The sequence below is a fragment of the Trichoplusia ni genome (assembly GCF_003590095.1).
Source record: "Trichoplusia ni isolate ovarian cell line Hi5 chromosome 9 unlocalized genomic scaffold, tn1 tig00000849_group8, whole genome shotgun sequence".
Lineage (NCBI taxonomy): Eukaryota > Metazoa > Arthropoda > Insecta > Lepidoptera > Noctuidae > Trichoplusia > Trichoplusia ni.
In genome coordinates, this window is record NW_020799663.1 from 1,093 (window position 1) to 19,841 (window position 18,749).

Consider the following 18,749-nt stretch of genomic DNA (forward strand, 5'->3'; position numbering starts at 1 on the left):
AACAATATTGCACGACGTCGTGCCGGTTCCATCTCCGTGTAGGAGAAGCATTTGTGCAATCCACGAATGCTTGTCATGAGCCTGGGTAACTTTTTTATTTGGTTTTTGTAATTAGAATTAAAAAGTAGTACGGTAGAAATGATAACAGTAAATTCCATTTGTTCAGGCTTTTATTTTCATTTCCATAGTTTTCCAGCATATTTTTACTAAAATAGGTATTCTTTTATTATACAAACAATTAGCAAATTTTATATCAATTGAGAAAAAAACAAAAACTTCCAGTCAATTATTTAAAGAAGAGCATTCTTTAAATAATTGACTACATTGGCTATAGCCAAGAGTCAACAGAATATAACAAAATAATTTTACGATTGAAACTTACTTCCAATTGAAATTAACGTAAAATACCTACCAGTCACCATGAAAAAAAAATGGTACGAAATAACTACCAAAGAAATCTTAGTCTCTATCCTTCTAATTCTAAATCAAGGCGAGGACAGAAGCCATTAGAGAACGTCATATCAGGGTTGAAGCAGAGCGCGCACTGCTGGTTCCAGTACGTGCGCCCATCAGACCCGCAGACTGGTGAGAAGGATCCGGTGCAGGTGCTGCAGACGCTGAAGAAGTCGGTACCCTTGCCGTTCAGGGGCGCTGCTGTTGCCATGCTCACGAGGAACAGTACTGCTACTATGAATATACAGACCTTATTAAGTTCAAAGTTACTCAGATATCGTTATAAAAGTCTTGAAGTCATGCATTCTTGTGTGAAAAAACTTGAATGTAAGACAAAGAAATGTCTATGTGACGTGAAAAGATTGTCATTTTCATACATTGAGCTTTGCCACTGTTGCAAAAAGTTGCCGTTCGCAAGATGAGGTACGCATTTTCGGTGCCAAAACACAACGAGTGGTATTCATGTGAGTTGCTGAAATTAAGGCAAATTTACATTAATCCTCTTTTAAAATCACACTGCATTGCAAAAATTAATATTACTTAATTGATTAATTAATATTCCCGACTTTGGCAGGGATGAGGATATCTTTTTTGACGCTTTGTAAATAATGCATATTTTTCTTTTTATATTATATAGCTTTCAAAATGTAAATATTAGTTTAGTTTAGTTCCTAGATAATATTACTGACAAGTATTTATTTACCTATATGCATATATATATATATGCGCTATGAATAGAGTTAGCGAAAATATCATTCAGAATTATTGACTGCAAATACTCACAATACTTCATGATAATATTTGTGTTTTTAATAATGGCCTTCTAGTGTTATATTCTTTGTTCGTTCAATTTCTTATTTGTGAAGTATTGACGCACAGAATCAGAAATTTATTTAAATTGTAGTGGCACACAAACAGGTATATTGAAAACTGTTATGTTATTGACTATTTTACGCATTATGAACGTTTTCCTTTATTTATCTAGACTTAATTAAAAGTTTAGCTGCTAATTGTAATAAAATGATAATGCATTAAATGTTGTAAGGAAAATGTTGGTTTATGAACTAAATATAGATTTATCGGGGCGACAAACATTTTGCTATGTAGGTAACTAAAAAATAAAAAAGTCGTATCTCTTTTTAACGAATTAGTCAAACTGATGACGAATTTAATACTTATTTTTAATAAATTCGAAGAGAAATCCGGTGACCACAGTTTTGGGAGAGAGGTGTTATTCGCACTATAGATTGTAGAGCGCCAGAAGCTTGAAAGTCTGACAACCAGTCTAACCAAGGGGTATCGTGTTGCCCAGGTAACTGGTGAGGTCAGATAGGCAGTCCCTCATTGTAAAACACTGGTAATTTGCTGAATCCGGTTAGACTGGAAGCCGACCCCAACATAGATGGGAAGAGGCTAGGCTGATGATGATGAGATTGTAGAGCGCCATAGCCTCCTTTGATGGAATGGTCCTGATATAAACAGATGGGTTTAATTATTTAACTTGAAGTAAGTAGTATTTATTCAGTTAATCGTTTCCCCTGGGACACATCGAGCTTAAGTGCTTCTATGGTTTTGTTGGTTTCATGATAGGAAGGTGCTATTGGCTAGGCCCATAAAAATAATCTTAGAACTATTTGCTTTATTGCAAAACACATAAACCTTGTTACACGACAACAGAACAAACTCACATCGTTATTCGTTTAGAATAACATCGCTAAATAATTGTATTGAAGTATTTTCAAAACCTCGATAATCACGTTCCGTTTATCATAAATATGTTTATTAAATAAAAAAATAGAGCAAAGATATAAGATGAGCGATGAAACATTTAAAAGAATAAAACTGTTTTGAATTTGGAACCGAAATAGCTACTGCACGATTACAAAATGGCGGTGATTACTAAGTTGACAGTTGTGGCATTATTACTGTGTTTCCTGTGCCTATTCGGAGAGTCAATGGCTAAGGAAAATTTTTGGGGTAGAAAATCGGCGGGAATTTATCAGGGTCGTATTTTCAAGAGAGAGGCTGACCAAGAAGACTATGCTGACGACGGCTCCTTCGGCAGACCTGAGTTTAACAGGTTCGAAAGACCGCACAAAATTCATGTCGTGCCAGGATTCCTGCATTAACAACAAGGTATTTTTGCGAATAATTTAGGCTATCTATAGTGATGATAAGAATGTATAATATACGTAATAACCTACTTACTTTATATTTAATGTAACATTAAACCATGTGGAAAAAAGTTCTTAATTGTTTTTTTTATCCCTTAATTTTTGGGGCAGGTTTCGGAACTTTGAAAGTCCAATCGCTGTGTTTCGTTATTTATTGATGATTATATTGAAAGAAAATCCAATCAGTTTTATAAAGTTTATTTAAAAATTTAAAAAGTCAGCATACAATAAATCTATTTAAGTAACAGGATTATAATAATATGTTCATCAATAATGTTTAAGTATTACAGTTTATAGTAATAATACTTTAAAAACGAAGATGCGTCAAATCTTACATCTATATCTAAAAATATAAAAAGACATTTACCTCATTACTCATTGTAGAAAACAACAAAAAACTTAAATACTAAATTTTTTAATTCCTTTTTGGCAAAAATCATCGCAATCTAAAAATAACATAAAATAAACACTTGACATCTCACAGGGCAATTTCAATAAGAAAATATGTTATACTTACATAATAAATCTATGGTGAAATTTAAGCAGTATTAAATATTTAAATTGTCAAATAATTAAGTAATTAATTTAAGTCTTTGGAAAACCGATACCTTTCTTCAATTAAAATTATCAATAATATGTCAAACTGTAACTCTACAAATTCTCGTAACATGTTTTCAATGATCAACCTAAGTTTTAAAAGGCGGTTATTACAAAATTCAGCTGTGAACGAATATATTATAGTAACAAACACACAGACAATTAGTTTACTAATTTATAAGCACCTTTGATTCAGCGATACGACGACTTACAATTTATTCGGTTAGTACTTACAACGTTTTTGACATAACTTCCAATATGGCTGCCGTAAATGACCGAAATCTGTTTTGTTATAAAGAATCATAAGTACGGGATGGAAAACTCCAGTATTTTCGGTTATTGATTTGGAAAAATACGAATAGGGTAAATTTTAATCCAATTTCTATTCCAAAGTTAAACTGTAGCAGTTGTAAAAAAAGAGACTTAGCTCTATCCCGTGTAATGCGCTATCCCGCTTTATAACCACAGTCTTAATTCAAGACGAGGTGACAACCTGTGAAGGCCCATGGTTTCAGAAAGTAAGTAAACAGTAAGTTAGCTTCATCTCGCCAACATCTTATTACTAAGAAAGGCTTCACATTTTTGTGAATTCCTTACATTGTTTGACATAATTTTTGTCAGAATAAAGTTCATGACACGACAGATCTCTTCGATTCATTTACGACTATTAAACATTTTTTGAGTAATTAAATATTATTTTAAAACTATGGCACGTTACTTTAGGCATTTAAAACTTAATATCTAATGTTTTTGGCACATACAGAATTCACATTTTCTTTGGGATTACGTTTAAATTAGCTTAAAACTAAATTGGCACTGCCGTAAGCAGGTTAGCAATAATTAGGTAACAAAATGTCTGAATTTGGTACTTCATTTTTATGCTATTTAATATTTTTAATATTTATACTTGTAATAAAAAATAATATTTTAACGCCATAACGCTAAACATCAATTATTCGGTATTTAATATAAACCTTTCAGGGTTATAAAATCAAATTTATTTTCAAAAACTCAAAAGTTTTTTCGTTTCATTTTAAATTTCAATATATTCACTTAAATACCAATAAATCTAGGGTTAGTTAGTGACCATAGACCATAATATACATTGCAAAACATTGTTAAATTGACACAACTTTAGTAACAACAGATAAAACTTGGCATAATCTCATCATGGCGAATTATAGGTAATATATCTATAATAAGGCACATTTAACGTCTAAATATACATATAAGAATCCGTAAGTCACTGTAATGCCATTTGGAGAATCTATCTAGGTAGGTATATGTAGAGAATGTCACAGATTGCTTTAAAATGAGGGGAAAACGTATATTTCGTTTACGATTTAGTAAAGTATCAGCAAAACTTAACGCATTTTAAAATGAGTTTAAAAAAGGTAGTTATCCTACTATTATTGTTAATCCGAAGTTTGAATGGACTCTGTAACTCTATCATAAAAACGGATTTGGCCGTAATTTGGAACACAAACAGTTCCCTTTAATTTTATGTTCCCGTGGGATTATTTTTGATTTGTTGCGGACGGAGCCACCTGCAGCAGCTAGTCGCTATACACTGTCTAATGCGCTCTCTCGTTTTTTCAATTGCAACAACCTTACTTTAAAATGCTGTCTGTCAGTCAAAGAAATATTCATACTTTGAAATAACTGAATAAATAATCAACAAATCGGTTAATTCAGTCCGAAGTTCTGAGTTAAAAAGACTTCTCCTTTTTAGAGTCGGCTGAATTTGGCAATCTGTGACCTCCCTACAACTTATGTTATACTGTTATACAACGTTAGATAAAACATCTGAATAAAACTTCGAAATATACATTTCATAATCTTAACCCTTAAAATAATAATTTTAGAACTAAGAAAGTATATTTTTATAATAGAAAAATTAAGTAAACGTAGTTTAAGAAATGTAATTTGTTGGATTATGTTCAAATTATATTTATTTAACCACACCAATTTTAATTGGTACATACTCTAAGTAAAAATAAATGTAGAATTAAAATTACCAAGAAAATAGTGATGCTTTAGACTTCGGTTTTGAAGATCTGGACTACGTAACCCAGGAAGTCTTAAGATCACTTCCATTCTGATCACAAATCATTATGGTTTTTAGCTACCATTATCTCTTTGCCGGCGATGGTAGCGCTAGCAGCAAAACACTTCAAGAGCTGGCAAGTTTGTACGATAAAATTATAGTTCCGATTTCCACCACCAGCAAAAATAAATTTGTCTTGAATTGATTTTCATTACAGTCAATCATACAAAACAACACAACCAAATAAGCATTATTTAGCTCTAGATTTGTGATAGCTCTACTTTTATGTATGATACTTTAAATGTCGGGTTCAAAAGTATATCAACCTATATTATAAAATATTCGTTTTCAAAATTAATTTTCGTATAAATTGAGACTGAATCGTGCAGTATCTTCAGCACCATTACTTCCTAGATTCGCAGGTTAGCTGGTTAGTACTCGCGGCGGCAGTAGTAGCCGAGCGAGCGGCACTTCTGGCACAGGTGCTGGGGATGGATCTTGGACTGGTCGCTCACGTCCAGCCCGTCTGGCTTCTCCAGAGGCCTCTGGAAGTGTCAAACTGAGGAGTTAATATTGTAAATTTTACTCAGTTAGAGCTTGTAGTGGAGGGAGTAAATGAATCACGAACGACTATTCTTGTTGTTTTTAGAAATAAATTTGAATTTTACTGTTTTAACAAAATGTATATTATGTATGGTTTTTTTATTTTATTAATTTTTGTTTTGTTTTAATTGTTTTTTAATTTAAAGAACAGACACATACTATAAATAACATAAAAACCTAAAGAAAACTTTATCCAAAGAAGTTTCCACAAATTACAATATATTTGGAAAAGGAGAGCGTTAGGAGAGAAAGATTTTTGTCAGGTATCTACAATCATACAAAAATCCCTTTGACTGGCGAAGCTCCCCAATGCGCTTTTCATAAAAGGTCTACGGGATGAAATGTCCTTTTTTAATTGTAATTAGGTCTTCTGTAAGTACTAACGCACCTGCTTATGTGGGAACACGTTGATCCGGCATTTGATGCACTCCTGGCCGTTGTTCGCCCACGAGTTTGCCGCTCATCCACTTGCGCTTACACTTCGGACACTTGTACTCGCCGAAGCACCTCTTCTTGCCCTGGTACGGAGTCAAACCCTCGCCTTTTGGACGTGCCTGGAAGTCAGATTAGAACAAAACTATAATAAGTACTAAACTAAAATGCCAAACAAGGTGAATTGAGCAGTTTGACGAAATATCCTTAACGCAAAATTAGTTTTTCGTCTTTAAGGAGCATTTCCATCTTTAATTTCGCCGGATTTAGTTTATTATCATGACACAAATTATCAGCTTAATGGATGATGTAGACTTTATTTACAAAAATTTTAGAGATAAAAAAAACTTAAAGCCAACCAACGTATAAATCTGAAAGAATCGTTATGTAAGGTTTCAAGCGTAGGATTACAATAACTACATCTGTACATACGTACCTCATTATTACATAGTTCTTATATTTACAAACATATTCCAAACAGTTATCAGTTTCTGAGAATTGATACGTCTCGGACGTTTCCTGACACGGCGCGCTAGCTTTTTGTTGATATTGCATATATTGTACGGAGTACTTTAGTTTAAAATAACAAACGAAAAGCTCTAAGGATCACATGTCTTATCTGCTCCACAATTTCTTGGATGAATAGCAAAGAGCAATGCATCATCATCATCACTCCCCTGCCTTTATCGCGCAACATGTCTTCTTCTTCCATACCTTTCTATCGGCCGTCATCTCACAAGAAACACTCTTTGCAGCCATATCGTCTTTCACACAATCCATCCATAGTTTCTTCGATCGTCCTCTTCCCCTATATCCATCCACATCCATGCGCAACGCCTTCCTCACCACATGATTTTCATTCCTCCGCATGTCAAGCTCATACCATGACAGCCGGTCAGTATGAAGCCGGTTAAAAAAGCTATGCTAAACGCTTTAAAACAGCAATGGCAATAAAATTCCAATTATAATCTCAATCCAATTGACTTCAAAACCCAATCTTTCAAATATTCGAACTCTTGAATCAAGTTCGTCAAACATAGCTGTGTTAACGAATTTTTATTGCCCATTCGTTCAGTTCAAAGCACTCTAAACTAGCTTTGTAATATAAAACCGATAGAATAACAAGCAAGCTCTCTGCTTCTTAGAATTAGGGGCGAGATGAATGCCGCTATTGTTCTCACAACATTGTATTTACTGATTTTATTTCTACAATCATAAATTGATGATAAGACGAATTTGTTCTAGATGATGCTCGTAAATGTTTATGATTTCTTTGATTGTATTTGTTTCGCGCATAATGTGTTTTCAGTAGTAACTGAGCGAGCTACTTGATTGTTATCAGTATATAATGTGTAACCGCTGATTTAATTAACAATTGAAAGTGATGAAATCAAACAATAAGTCTACAGCTTCATCAAAGTTCGTCACGAAATATTCACACGTAACACACACAGCAGCTCAATTGTCACTGACAGCGCAACATTCAAAGCAGAAATTTAAATTTAAATATTTCCATTAAACATGTGATGATCCGTATTTGTTTCTACAGTAACAAACCGCTGACTTCTATAAAGAAGCGAAAATATATAAATAACTGTGAGTATAATTTGGCAAAATGCCTAAAAACATCCCGCAATCGTTGTGTTTGATTTTGAAAGCAGTTTAGGCGACAATTAATTGTTTTTTAAAGTTATAGGTGTCGGCGGTTGTGCCTTAGCGTCTGAGTATTTTATATAATTTGTTTACAAGGAAACCAGCAACACTTGCCAAAACAACGTCAATTGAAGGGTACATGGTAACTTTTGACTAGAACTTTAAGACAGATATCAAAAAGATTTTTATGATTGTAATGTCTACTGGCAACAGTTAGTTATATTAACTAAGTATTTTACGAGGAATTTATTCCTATAGTATTACTACTATTCTAAAACTGAATTTGGCGTTTATTCCAACTTTGAGTATGCCAAATATATTGCCTTTGAAGAAACTTGCGCAGTATAGTAAGCCGTTTCGCTTTCTAACCAACCCTACGTTAAAAGCTCAAGAAACACGCCCTTAAGATGCTAGACAATAATGATACTTAAAAACATCAATAGAACAAGGATTAATTAGCAGGTATATTAATATTCACCTGAGGGCAATCTCCAATATAATGTCCCTTCTTGAAGCAGAGGTGGCACATGTAGGCGGGCGGCGGGGGGCGCGGAGGTCGCCGCAGTGACAGCGCCGCCAGCTGCTCCGCCAGCGAGCTGGTGTCATCTGCCGGCGGTGCTGCGGAGCCCGGCGCCGCTGTCGGCAACGGACCCCATACTGAGCCCGGCACCCACTGGGAATAGAACATGGAAACTTAGTAAACTGTGTCGGTTTTGGATAAATAGCCAAGAGAGAAGGTAGAGAGAAGAGGAATTCGTCTAGTTTGCGCCGTTCATCCAATCCAACGTCCTAAGGTAAGAAACATAAAGAAAACGAATTAGTCAAATTGAGAACCAACTATTTAAAAGCCGGTTGAAAAGAATGTTTGCGAAGAGCTCGGAAAGGACGTGGTCCTCTCCTCCTCTCCGTTTAAAAAGTGTTACAATTTTACGTAACATTTTAATAACTGCGCTCGTTTATTACATTGCAGTCTACAAATCAATCGAAATCATCAAATAAATGTATCCACTTATGACATCCATGCGTCATCACAGTACTAAATGGATCATTAAACGAAGGTTCAAATCATTCAAGAGGCTACGACATTCCTAGACGTTCTTAATCACGACCAATATGCGGGAACGATTAAACAAATGAAATTGCAGTAAATAATGAAAGACGCGCGGTGATTGGTCGGCGGAGTTGCGCACGCGCATCTGTTCAACGAATTATTGAGCCCGCGCACCCGTTCCAATTTCGAACGTGAGTTGACGCTCTGAATCACGCGCGGACACAAATGGACTAAATGGTTATGCGTGTATTTGAAAGTCGATTATTGTTTTGTGCTATAGCTATGTCTACAGATCGTTTATCAGAGTTAGCGTTGAACAGCGTTGTCCTTTATAAAAGATATTTATATAAACCAGCTTTTATACTCATTGTAAGATGATAAGATTATTTTGAATGGTTCAAGGTACCATTGATTTGTGAGAATTACTACAGACTACTTTGTCTACATGATTGACACGTTGTATAGATTTAGTACTATTAACATATCGCACACTTATTCCAAAACTGTCACTATCCAAAATTTCGTAATATCGAGATAATAACGCCATCAGTTGATCAATTTCTAACTAAAAAGAGCCGCATTGACACTTTCTTAAAAATGCCAAAAACTACTGCTAGATGGCAGTAGTCTCTTTTGCCACTAAACAAAATTCCCCACCCCGCGCAGTGCTAGACTGACGCTTAACACGAAAACACGTGTCGCCCGTACCAGAATAGACCGTTGTTGAGCGACAAACCGACACTTTGGTCATTAAGTCAGTTTTTCGGTGCCATCATTGGTAAGTAGTTATTTTTTTCTTACTCCAAAGTGACATTTTTTGTTTGGTTCACATTTTGCATTACGGTGACTTTGTATTTAAGTTAGTGGTTTGATACTAAAGTGACACTTTTTGTTTAGTGTCAATTTAGCTATAAAATGGTAAATTTTAATCGAGTTGTTTTTAAAGAAGGACCGTCATTTTACGAATAATGTCATTTTTGCGTTTAATTGATTTTGCCAAAGAATAAATGAACCCTAATTAATTACAAAAGTGTCACTTTTGCGATCATAGTGATAACATAAACTTACGACCTTTATGATTATAATAACCCTTTTATGATAATAATAGGTATATTTTTTTTAATAAATCAATTTGCAAACGTAATCTTTTTTTTTTTGATAGTGATGTAGTGTTTCTATTATTTTAGGTTTTTTTTAAAATGCATCGAAGAGACAAATTGTTGAAACTCGCTCTGGATCTTCAGGCAGAAAATAGCGCAGAACCATCGACCTCGCAGAAATCTCGCAGGGTAAGCTGCTCATCTTCTCAGAGTTCATCTTCCTCGAGCAGTTCTTCGTCTTCAAGTAGCGCTGCTTCTACAATTGGCTCCTATGTTTCGGGGTCAATAAAATCTTCAGATAACATTTACCGTCCCATCGCCAATTCACTAATACAAAGAAAAGTATTTGAATCTTTGCCAAGCACATCTAATCTACAAAAACATGTAACTAATCAAACTGAATTACCAAGACAAAGATCATTAAGCACCGGTTCTAGGTCTTCTACCCTTTCTTCAAGAGCAGGTGATTTTTCACCTGACGATAATGATTCTGATTATAACCCTGTCCCTGATAGAATTATCGATGAAAGCTCTGACAACGAGCAAGAAAATTTAATAATATTACCACCAAAGAAAAAACGGAAGGGTATTATAAATTCTAAAAAGCTAATAGCTAAACAATTACGTAATTCAGGCAAAGAATACGTTTCTTTATCAAAATCAAAAAAAAATGTGCCCCAGAGAAGCATGGGACCGCCTTGTTCAGAACGATGTCGTTTGAAATGTTTCGATAAAATTAATGATGGTGACAGAACGATTATTTTTGGTTTATATTGGGCAATGGGTTGTGTTACTCGACAACGGGATTTTATCAGTAAGAACTTGACTGTTATCAAACCAAAGTATAGTTACAAAAAAGAAAATAGCAATCGTAAACCAAAGCATGGTTTCCACCTAACAGTAAATGGTAAACAAATACGGGTGTGCAAAATATTCTTCAAAAACACTCTGGGGATTAATGATAGACCTATCAGAACTGTCTTAGAGAAGTTGTGTGATAGCGGAATGGTAGAATCTGACAAAAGAGGCAAACACGGAAATCAAGTAAAAGTTGTTGATGAAGTGATACAGGGTATAAAAAGTCATATTGACTCCATTCCTCGTATAGAAAGCCACTACTTAAGAAAACAGACTAGTAGAGAGTACATCGACGGAGGTAAAAGTTTATCTGATTTGTATAGAGATTATAGAAAACTCTGTGAAGAAGAAGGAAAGCCAGCTGGCGAAATACACACTTATCGTAAGATATTTCACAAAGATTACAATATCAGCTTTTTTATTCCAAAAAAAGACATGTGCGAGTTTTGTACATCTTACGAAAATATGAGTCAAATAGAAAAAGAAACTAACGAGTTGAAGTATCTAGAACATCACACAGAAAAAGAACTAAGTCGAATTGAGAAAAATGAAGACAAACAAAAGGGGCAAAAAAGTTACGTGGTTGCATGTTATGATTTACAGGCGGTTTTACCGCTTCCTATGGGTAAGACCTCAAGTTTTTACTACAAATCAAAGTTAAATGTATGTAACTTTACGATTTGTGAACTTAACAAAGACAACAGTTATTGTTATGTTTGGAGTGAAGTAGATGCTTTGAGAGGAGCCAATGAAATTGGCTCATGCGTCTTAAAGTTTATTACAGAAAAATGTCAAACAGTCGATGACCCGAATTTGGAAATTATATTTTATTCTGACAATTGTTGTGGTCAACAGAAAAATCAATTTATGTTTAGCTTGTACATGTATGCTTTAGCTAATTTGTCAATTAAGAGCATTACCCATAAATTTTTAATATCGGGCCACACTCAAAATGAAAATGATAACGTTCATTCTGTAATAGAAAAATCTGTTAAAAATTTCTTAAATCATCTCCAATTTTCGTTCCTGACCAGTACATTACTTTAATACAGACGGCTAGAAAACGAGGTAATTCATACAATGTCAACGCTATGTCATATTCCGATTTTTATAATTTAAAAGATTTTGTTCAGCAATGTGGCATTAAGTTTAATAAAAATACTGATGGAGATGCAGTTAGACTATCTGAAATTAAAATAATAAAATTTGTCAAAGAAGATAACGGAGCAATAAAAATATTTTATAAGACTTCATTTACAGAAGATCATTTTTATGAGATTGAACAATGTAGACAAACACGGTCTAGGCGCACAATTAACTGTGTCGGGTTTCCTTTGAAACAACTGAATAATGCAAAACTGGAACTAACTTCCAGAAAAAAGAATGACTTACGATCATTAATTGACAGTAATTTAATACCACGCTATTATGCTGAATCGTTTTACCGAAATATTTTGTGATTATTTTTTCTTTTTTATATTAACTTACAGTAAGACATCCTGTTTTATTATGTAAAAGCGAGAGATGCAAGTCTGATTATGTGAATTAAGATTAGCCGAGAGAGGCAAGTGTGATTATGTGAATTAAGATTAGCCGCGAGATGCAAGCATGATAAATATTTTTTGTAAGACATTTTATGTGATATAAGAGTATCAGTAGCGCGAAGCTTAAGTATTGTTTTCTTCCCCTTCTGTAATCAAAGACTGATTAAAATGTAGAACAGAAGTTACCTCATAGAGAGTTTAGACTGATTGTTTAATAACAGATACCTAATTATTATTTAGATGTTTCCTTTTGAGATTATTTTGTTTCTTAAATAAAAGAATGTTATTAAAATTTATTTTAATTATTTAACAGACAGTTAATAATTATTTCGTTTCTTTTTAATAAATATTTTATGTAGACGTGCATTTGTTTTATTGATCCTATGACAATAACTGTTGCATAGTCTGCAGCGTCAAATTTTTTTACGCGAAAATATTTTAGATTTCATTAAAAGTACTTTAAGTAATTAGTATAGATTAAAATTTCGTAGTTATTAAACCTTTAAAAATTGAATTCCCATTCAAAAGTCGGAGTAAAACGACATTTTGAGATAAAAAATTAAAAATGTGAAAGTAAAACTGACACTATAACACAAATAAGGTAAAAACAATATTTTTCTATTCAAATTTTTTAGTTATTTTCCTCTTAAATATGAGATTTAATATCATGCTTTAATATCCTTGTCATCGAATAACGAAATTGTTCATCTTTTCTTTTCAGTGTACAAATTTCTTTAAAGAAAATTGTTTTTTTGCTCTCCTCACAAATGAGGATTTTTGTATAGTGTCAGTATAGGTTTAAACGTGCGATATTCCTTCTCTAAATGAGAAAGGGGTTCCCAGCCGTGGGAAATTTACAGGCCGATATTATCAAAGTTCGCCTAGAAACTTTAACAAAGTCAGCCAAAGAGCCATGCAATTGATATTGCCAAATTCTACGGTAAATTGGAAGAAGCTTAGCTCCTAATTCATTCAGGAATTTGGCAATCCTGCTTGGGCATTTCGGTGGCTTGTCACTCGTTGTTAAATTCAGTCTAGTTAACTAGCTGCCAAAATGTTACGTGCACATAGCACTACATACCGAGATCAAAGGAAATCAGTTTACGGCTTTCTAGTCTAGATATTAGATATTTAGCAACATACAATATTGTTATTTGTTTTAATTGTTCACGGTGCCCCGTTCAAAGGATAAAAAGGCAATTTAACTCTATTATTGGGTTTTCGCTCTCTATTCGTCAGTAATTCCGTCAGACATTAAGCTGTATCTTATTACCCGTGATACCTATACAGTTGAAATTATCACAGATGATGAATCTACGTTGCTATAAGAATGGTACAATTTTTTTCCCACTTTTTTATACAGAACCTACACATTAACTAATGAGACAACTCAATACTCAATACTTTATTGCTTCCATAATGTAGTTACAGGTACAATGATCAATTATGGACCCCGGAGGGCACAGCATTATGGTAGTTGCTCACTAGCATTATCCTAAACATAACATAGTATAACCATAGCTACTTTGAATCATATTCGCAGACATCGATCCCATATTCAATTTGCAGCCATTAACTGAATATAAATTTCAGCCAAAACGAACCTCAAAGTGGCCATTACATTTAGTTAGCCGGCGATATGAAGACAGATATAATATTGCACATTTGTTTATTAATGGCCGCTATTAATATACGCGGGAACGGTGGGTGGAGTCATTTTTGGAACCTGGCCCTGTACTATAAACTTAGAATTACGTCTGTACAGGTTGTGCAAGTGAGCTGGCGCTCTACAAAGCGAGTATTGGTGTCTCGCTTCCACACGATAACAACTTACATTAAGAGCGTTTAGTAAGGGCGCTGGCATGTTCCGTTTTTAAAGCGATTTGTCGAATGCCATCGAGAAAAATGGAGTTATGAAAACTTTTTCGCTGTATAAAACTATTGTTCTAATACGGTGTTAGTTTTGATGTATGCATTTAAGCACAAGTTTTTTTGATGGTACTTGAATATTATTTTCTAATTGATTATTTTAGTATTTGTACATATTGAAGCTTTTTGACTTCCTATTTTTTAATCGGATGAAAAAAACACTCGGCGCCATAAAAAAAATCAAAAAGACTGGTTAGGTTCATATTTATTTATAAATTGCATAATATCATATCGGATATGGCCTGTAAGGATATTTGTAACTTTAGAAAAATAAATAAATAATTGAAATCGTTATTACACAAGCGACCATAGTTTTTAAACACTCGTGGTTTTAAAGTTACCAAGGATAAAGACTCTACTAGATTTTCATCAGCGTTATAAGCATCAATTGTTTCGTGTTACTCTGACAAGTCCGTCAGTAACTGTTGAGTGTCGAGTTACCTCACGATGTCATCCTGTTCGCCGCTTTGATCTGTCTGATACCTCGTTCCATTTGTAATACTATTGCATCTTTAATCGACGCCTCTTCCATCACCCGTACAAGCTCATGTTTAACTATTAAGGATCAAAGGACCAGCTCGTAACGTTTAAATACATGTTACACTATAAAATGAATGTATAAGGTTGGTGTTAAATGACGATAAATTAAAAAAAATATATTCGAAGTTGGTATTAAAAATTTAATTTTACAGTCATTTTACATTTTGCTGTAGTACTAATGCAATGTCAGTTACACAGCATCTACATTCACGCACCTCCAACACTTTCTATGTGCTCTAGCTGTGGAAAAGTGGCGCAACCAACTCAAAACACCAAATGAAGCTTCCGTACCGAAGGACCAGAAATTCGGTCCTAGTTTACCAACACGCGGGCATTCCCGTTTACAATCAAGGTGCATGCCCCCAGCGCGGTGCGGGGTAACCATAACTCTATAATTAGACAACTACCTGACTGGTTTCTATCACTTGTTGTCAGCAGACATTTTTGGATACAGCTTCACTGACAAACGTTACGGAAAGCTCTGGGGACTCACTGCGATTACTAATAAGATTTATTTTCCGAAGGGATTCATGGTCACACGAAAATGGAAACGATGTCGTGAATAATTACGTAAATTATGTTTCTCGCTTCCGTTTGATGTCTTTAATAGTTTTCAATAAATCATACGTGAATTTATGTGTTTTTCAATGTGCTTATACGATATCTACATACATACATACACATGTCTTTTATCGTTACACCAATGAGAAATTTAAATATTTTTCTTGCCAGTTCTTCTCCATAACAATGACATTTTGGAACCCGAACAACTAGAATTAATAATATGAAAGTTTCGGAAAAAATGTTTTCTTCAATTTATTTTAAGTTGATTTTACTTTTTATCTTTATAGAGACATTATCCTTAAGGTTCTAATGAATAAAACAGTTCATATCCATAGACAAAACTTGGGTTTAAGACAACGTTTTCACAATATGTAAGAGTAATGTTGTTCTAATTTCTAATATTTGTTACTTTCTATTACGCAATCTTATTGCGAATATCAGTCATATATTATGCTATTGTAATCAGATAAATTATTGGCACTATATGAAGCGAATCAATTGGAAAAGAGAGAAGAAGAAAAATGAAAAAGCGCAGAGTTTAATCCCAAAAAGATTTTACTACAACATTATCAAGCTTCTTTAACACGTAAATAAAATAGAACATTGCAGATTTAAAGGAAAACAGACTTACGAATGTTTATTTTTCACTGTTGTAAGAATGTTTTGGGTAAACTTGCATAGTCACCGCAAATTCTGTGCTAAAAGCAGATGCTACATGTTTGTTGTGAGATGACTAGAGGTATTTCATGTTACCAATGGTTAGGTATCTCTGGCCCACAGTTTTCAAGTTAAGAGATTTTGTAATTCTACGGTATATTTAAACATAGTGAGGATGACTAGAGGTATTTCATGTTACCAATGGTTAGGTATCTCTGGCCCACAGTTTTCAAGTTAAGAGATTTTGTAATTCTACGGTATATTTAAACATAGTGAGGAAATTTAGATTTCAATCACTGATCTTTCGAATCCAAAATAGTCAAGCCGCAGCGAGGGAGCGTGAAGATCAATGCTTAAAATCTCAATTCTATGTGGAAAGAGGCCTATGTCAAACAGTTAGTATTTTTAAAGGGTAGGTGAAAATCAGGCACACTTTGCTTCAACAACAATTCGTGTCCTATTTACATTTTCTGGAAAACGCTTAGACTGGAGTTACAATACCTTAAGATTAGTTTTTGTGTATGTTGAAGTGTTCGTAACGATGAATTTCAAGAAAGAAATAAAGAGATAAACACAAGAATACATATTAAGAAAAAACTTTACCTTAAATTTTTATCTCAGTAAAAGTTCGATAAACTTATTTAACTTATTTTAGGATGCTAGTCTATTTCAAAATAAACGATGAAAAATAAATGTAAATAATCTACGTAATGTTAGATAAGTCTAAAGCTAGTCGTCTTATTTAGACAACATACCTATATTAAAAAAAAATCAGTGAGTACCTAAATATGTTTAATAACGGTTTGCACACAAGATTTTTCTTACCCTACCCCGTCTTTGATCATATGACGCCGAAACGTTGTCGCAAATCAGCTATTAAATAAATAATTATAAATCCGTCTCACGAGATTATTCCTATAAAATCTGAATCATCAGTTATGTTTAAATAATAATTCGGAAATGGTTTGAAGAGCCCCTTCCTTATTCATAACATACCGATGTCATTGCCAACAAGAGAAAAAATAGACAATCCGCTGTTTTTGATCAAGTATTGATCAAGAATCAAGGTCTTAATTAATTGGTAGTATTATAGTGATTTATTTAAAGTCTATAGCTACTGCATAATTAATCATTTCTATGATGTAGTTCTTCTTAAGCAAGTTATACTTAAGCACTTCTTTGTAGTGATAACATGTTAAAAATATCCCAATACCTACAGCCAGAGGAACTTGATTTGGATTTATACCAATTTTCAATACCTTTTTTTAACTTCGATCAAAATTAAAGAAGCAGAACTTCATTTTCATGTTTGTAAACAACTAGCCAATGGAAAGTTTATTACAAAATATGTTTTTGTAATAACCATACGAAATACGGACATAAACCGTGCAACAACAATATCCTCAAACATGCTCATTCATTAATTAATTGCTATAACTGTCCGCGTAAATACCGCGTAATAAGTATTTTTATGTCAATGACCCCTGCGCAGGATTTAGGCGCGATTTGTAAGCGGTATACCGTATAGTACTATTTCGATCTCGGCTTCCATACATCGGTACGGTATTCAAAGGGAATTACGGATATAAGCACTTCATAGCTATTCGTAAAGAAAAACACTTTGGATCATTTAATCAAGTATTTTTTAACTAGATAATATAATACTCATTTGTAATAGACTTTTACTTTTCCAAATTATTGCTAAGTGTTTGTTTTAAAGAAATCCTCATTAGGTTAAATGTGTTTTGTAAGAACAAAATAATACAGTTGCGAGATCCGTTTCGCTTGAATGGTTAAATAGAAGATTTGAATCTTTCTATAAATGGTCATAAGGACCAATTTCCGCAAATGTTGGTCCTTACGGCCGTAATCAATTTATTCCCTAAAAGCAGTAATATTATGAAACTACGAATAAAGAACCATTGAGTCATACTATGAAAACGTGAGAGATTTATTTTGCCTCGTCGTGACGTCACACGGTATATGGATCAGGGAGAAATGGCTAATACATCAATATAGACTGCATATAGATTGTTGAAACATAACCGTAGATCAAAAACTCGCTGTTTACTAAGAAACATCAGTTCTCAGTATAATGACTTGATTTAACAGCAGACTAAAATAAATAAAAAATGAAACAAAAAATCTATTTTTGTTCTAATTAACGTATTGAAGCATATATTGGATATATATAAAGGACCAGAAAAAGCCAGTTACAGATCATGTTCAAAGAAAGTGTGAGTACCTGATCGTTCTGATCGTGAGTCAAGTACAGCCAGCCGAGCAGAGCTTGCGGGCAGCTCTCCGTCTTGCCGCACCACTGGGGCAGGTCGGCGCCGATAGCTGTCGGCGACATCGCACCATAACACTGTCACAGCACTAGAGAAACAGGAATATAGACTAGTTTGTAATATTTGGTTGTCTTTGTTTAGTCAGGGCATCGCGTCGGCCGGGTCGGTTGGTATTTTGGATCGCGCTCGGTTCCACGGGATGCGCGTGCGCCGGCTACTATATGACTAGCGGTCGGCCGCCGCTCCTTAAGACGGG

The 18,749-nt window shown here is 34.1% G+C and overlaps 1 protein-coding gene and 1 pseudogene across 1 annotated transcript; both read right to left on the bottom strand.

Annotated features, from left to right (window-relative positions):
• Window positions 1-348: 348 nt before the first annotated feature.
• On the bottom strand, window positions 349-1,783 carry LOC113506295 (serine protease inhibitor Kazal-type 1-like). The gene is made up of 2 exons (XM_026889136.1): window positions 1,237-1,783; window positions 349-687 (listed from the first exon to the last, which is right to left on the bottom strand). The coding sequence occupies exons 1-2, from the start codon at window positions 1,244-1,246 to the stop codon at window positions 467-469; spliced, it is 231 nt and encodes a 76-aa protein (XP_026744937.1). The 5' UTR covers window positions 1,247-1,783; the 3' UTR covers window positions 349-466.
• Window positions 1,784-5,126: 3,343 nt separating this feature from the next.
• LOC113506292 lies at window positions 5,127-18,664 on the bottom strand (annotated as a pseudogene).
• Between the last annotated feature and the right edge of the window lie 85 nt (window positions 18,665-18,749).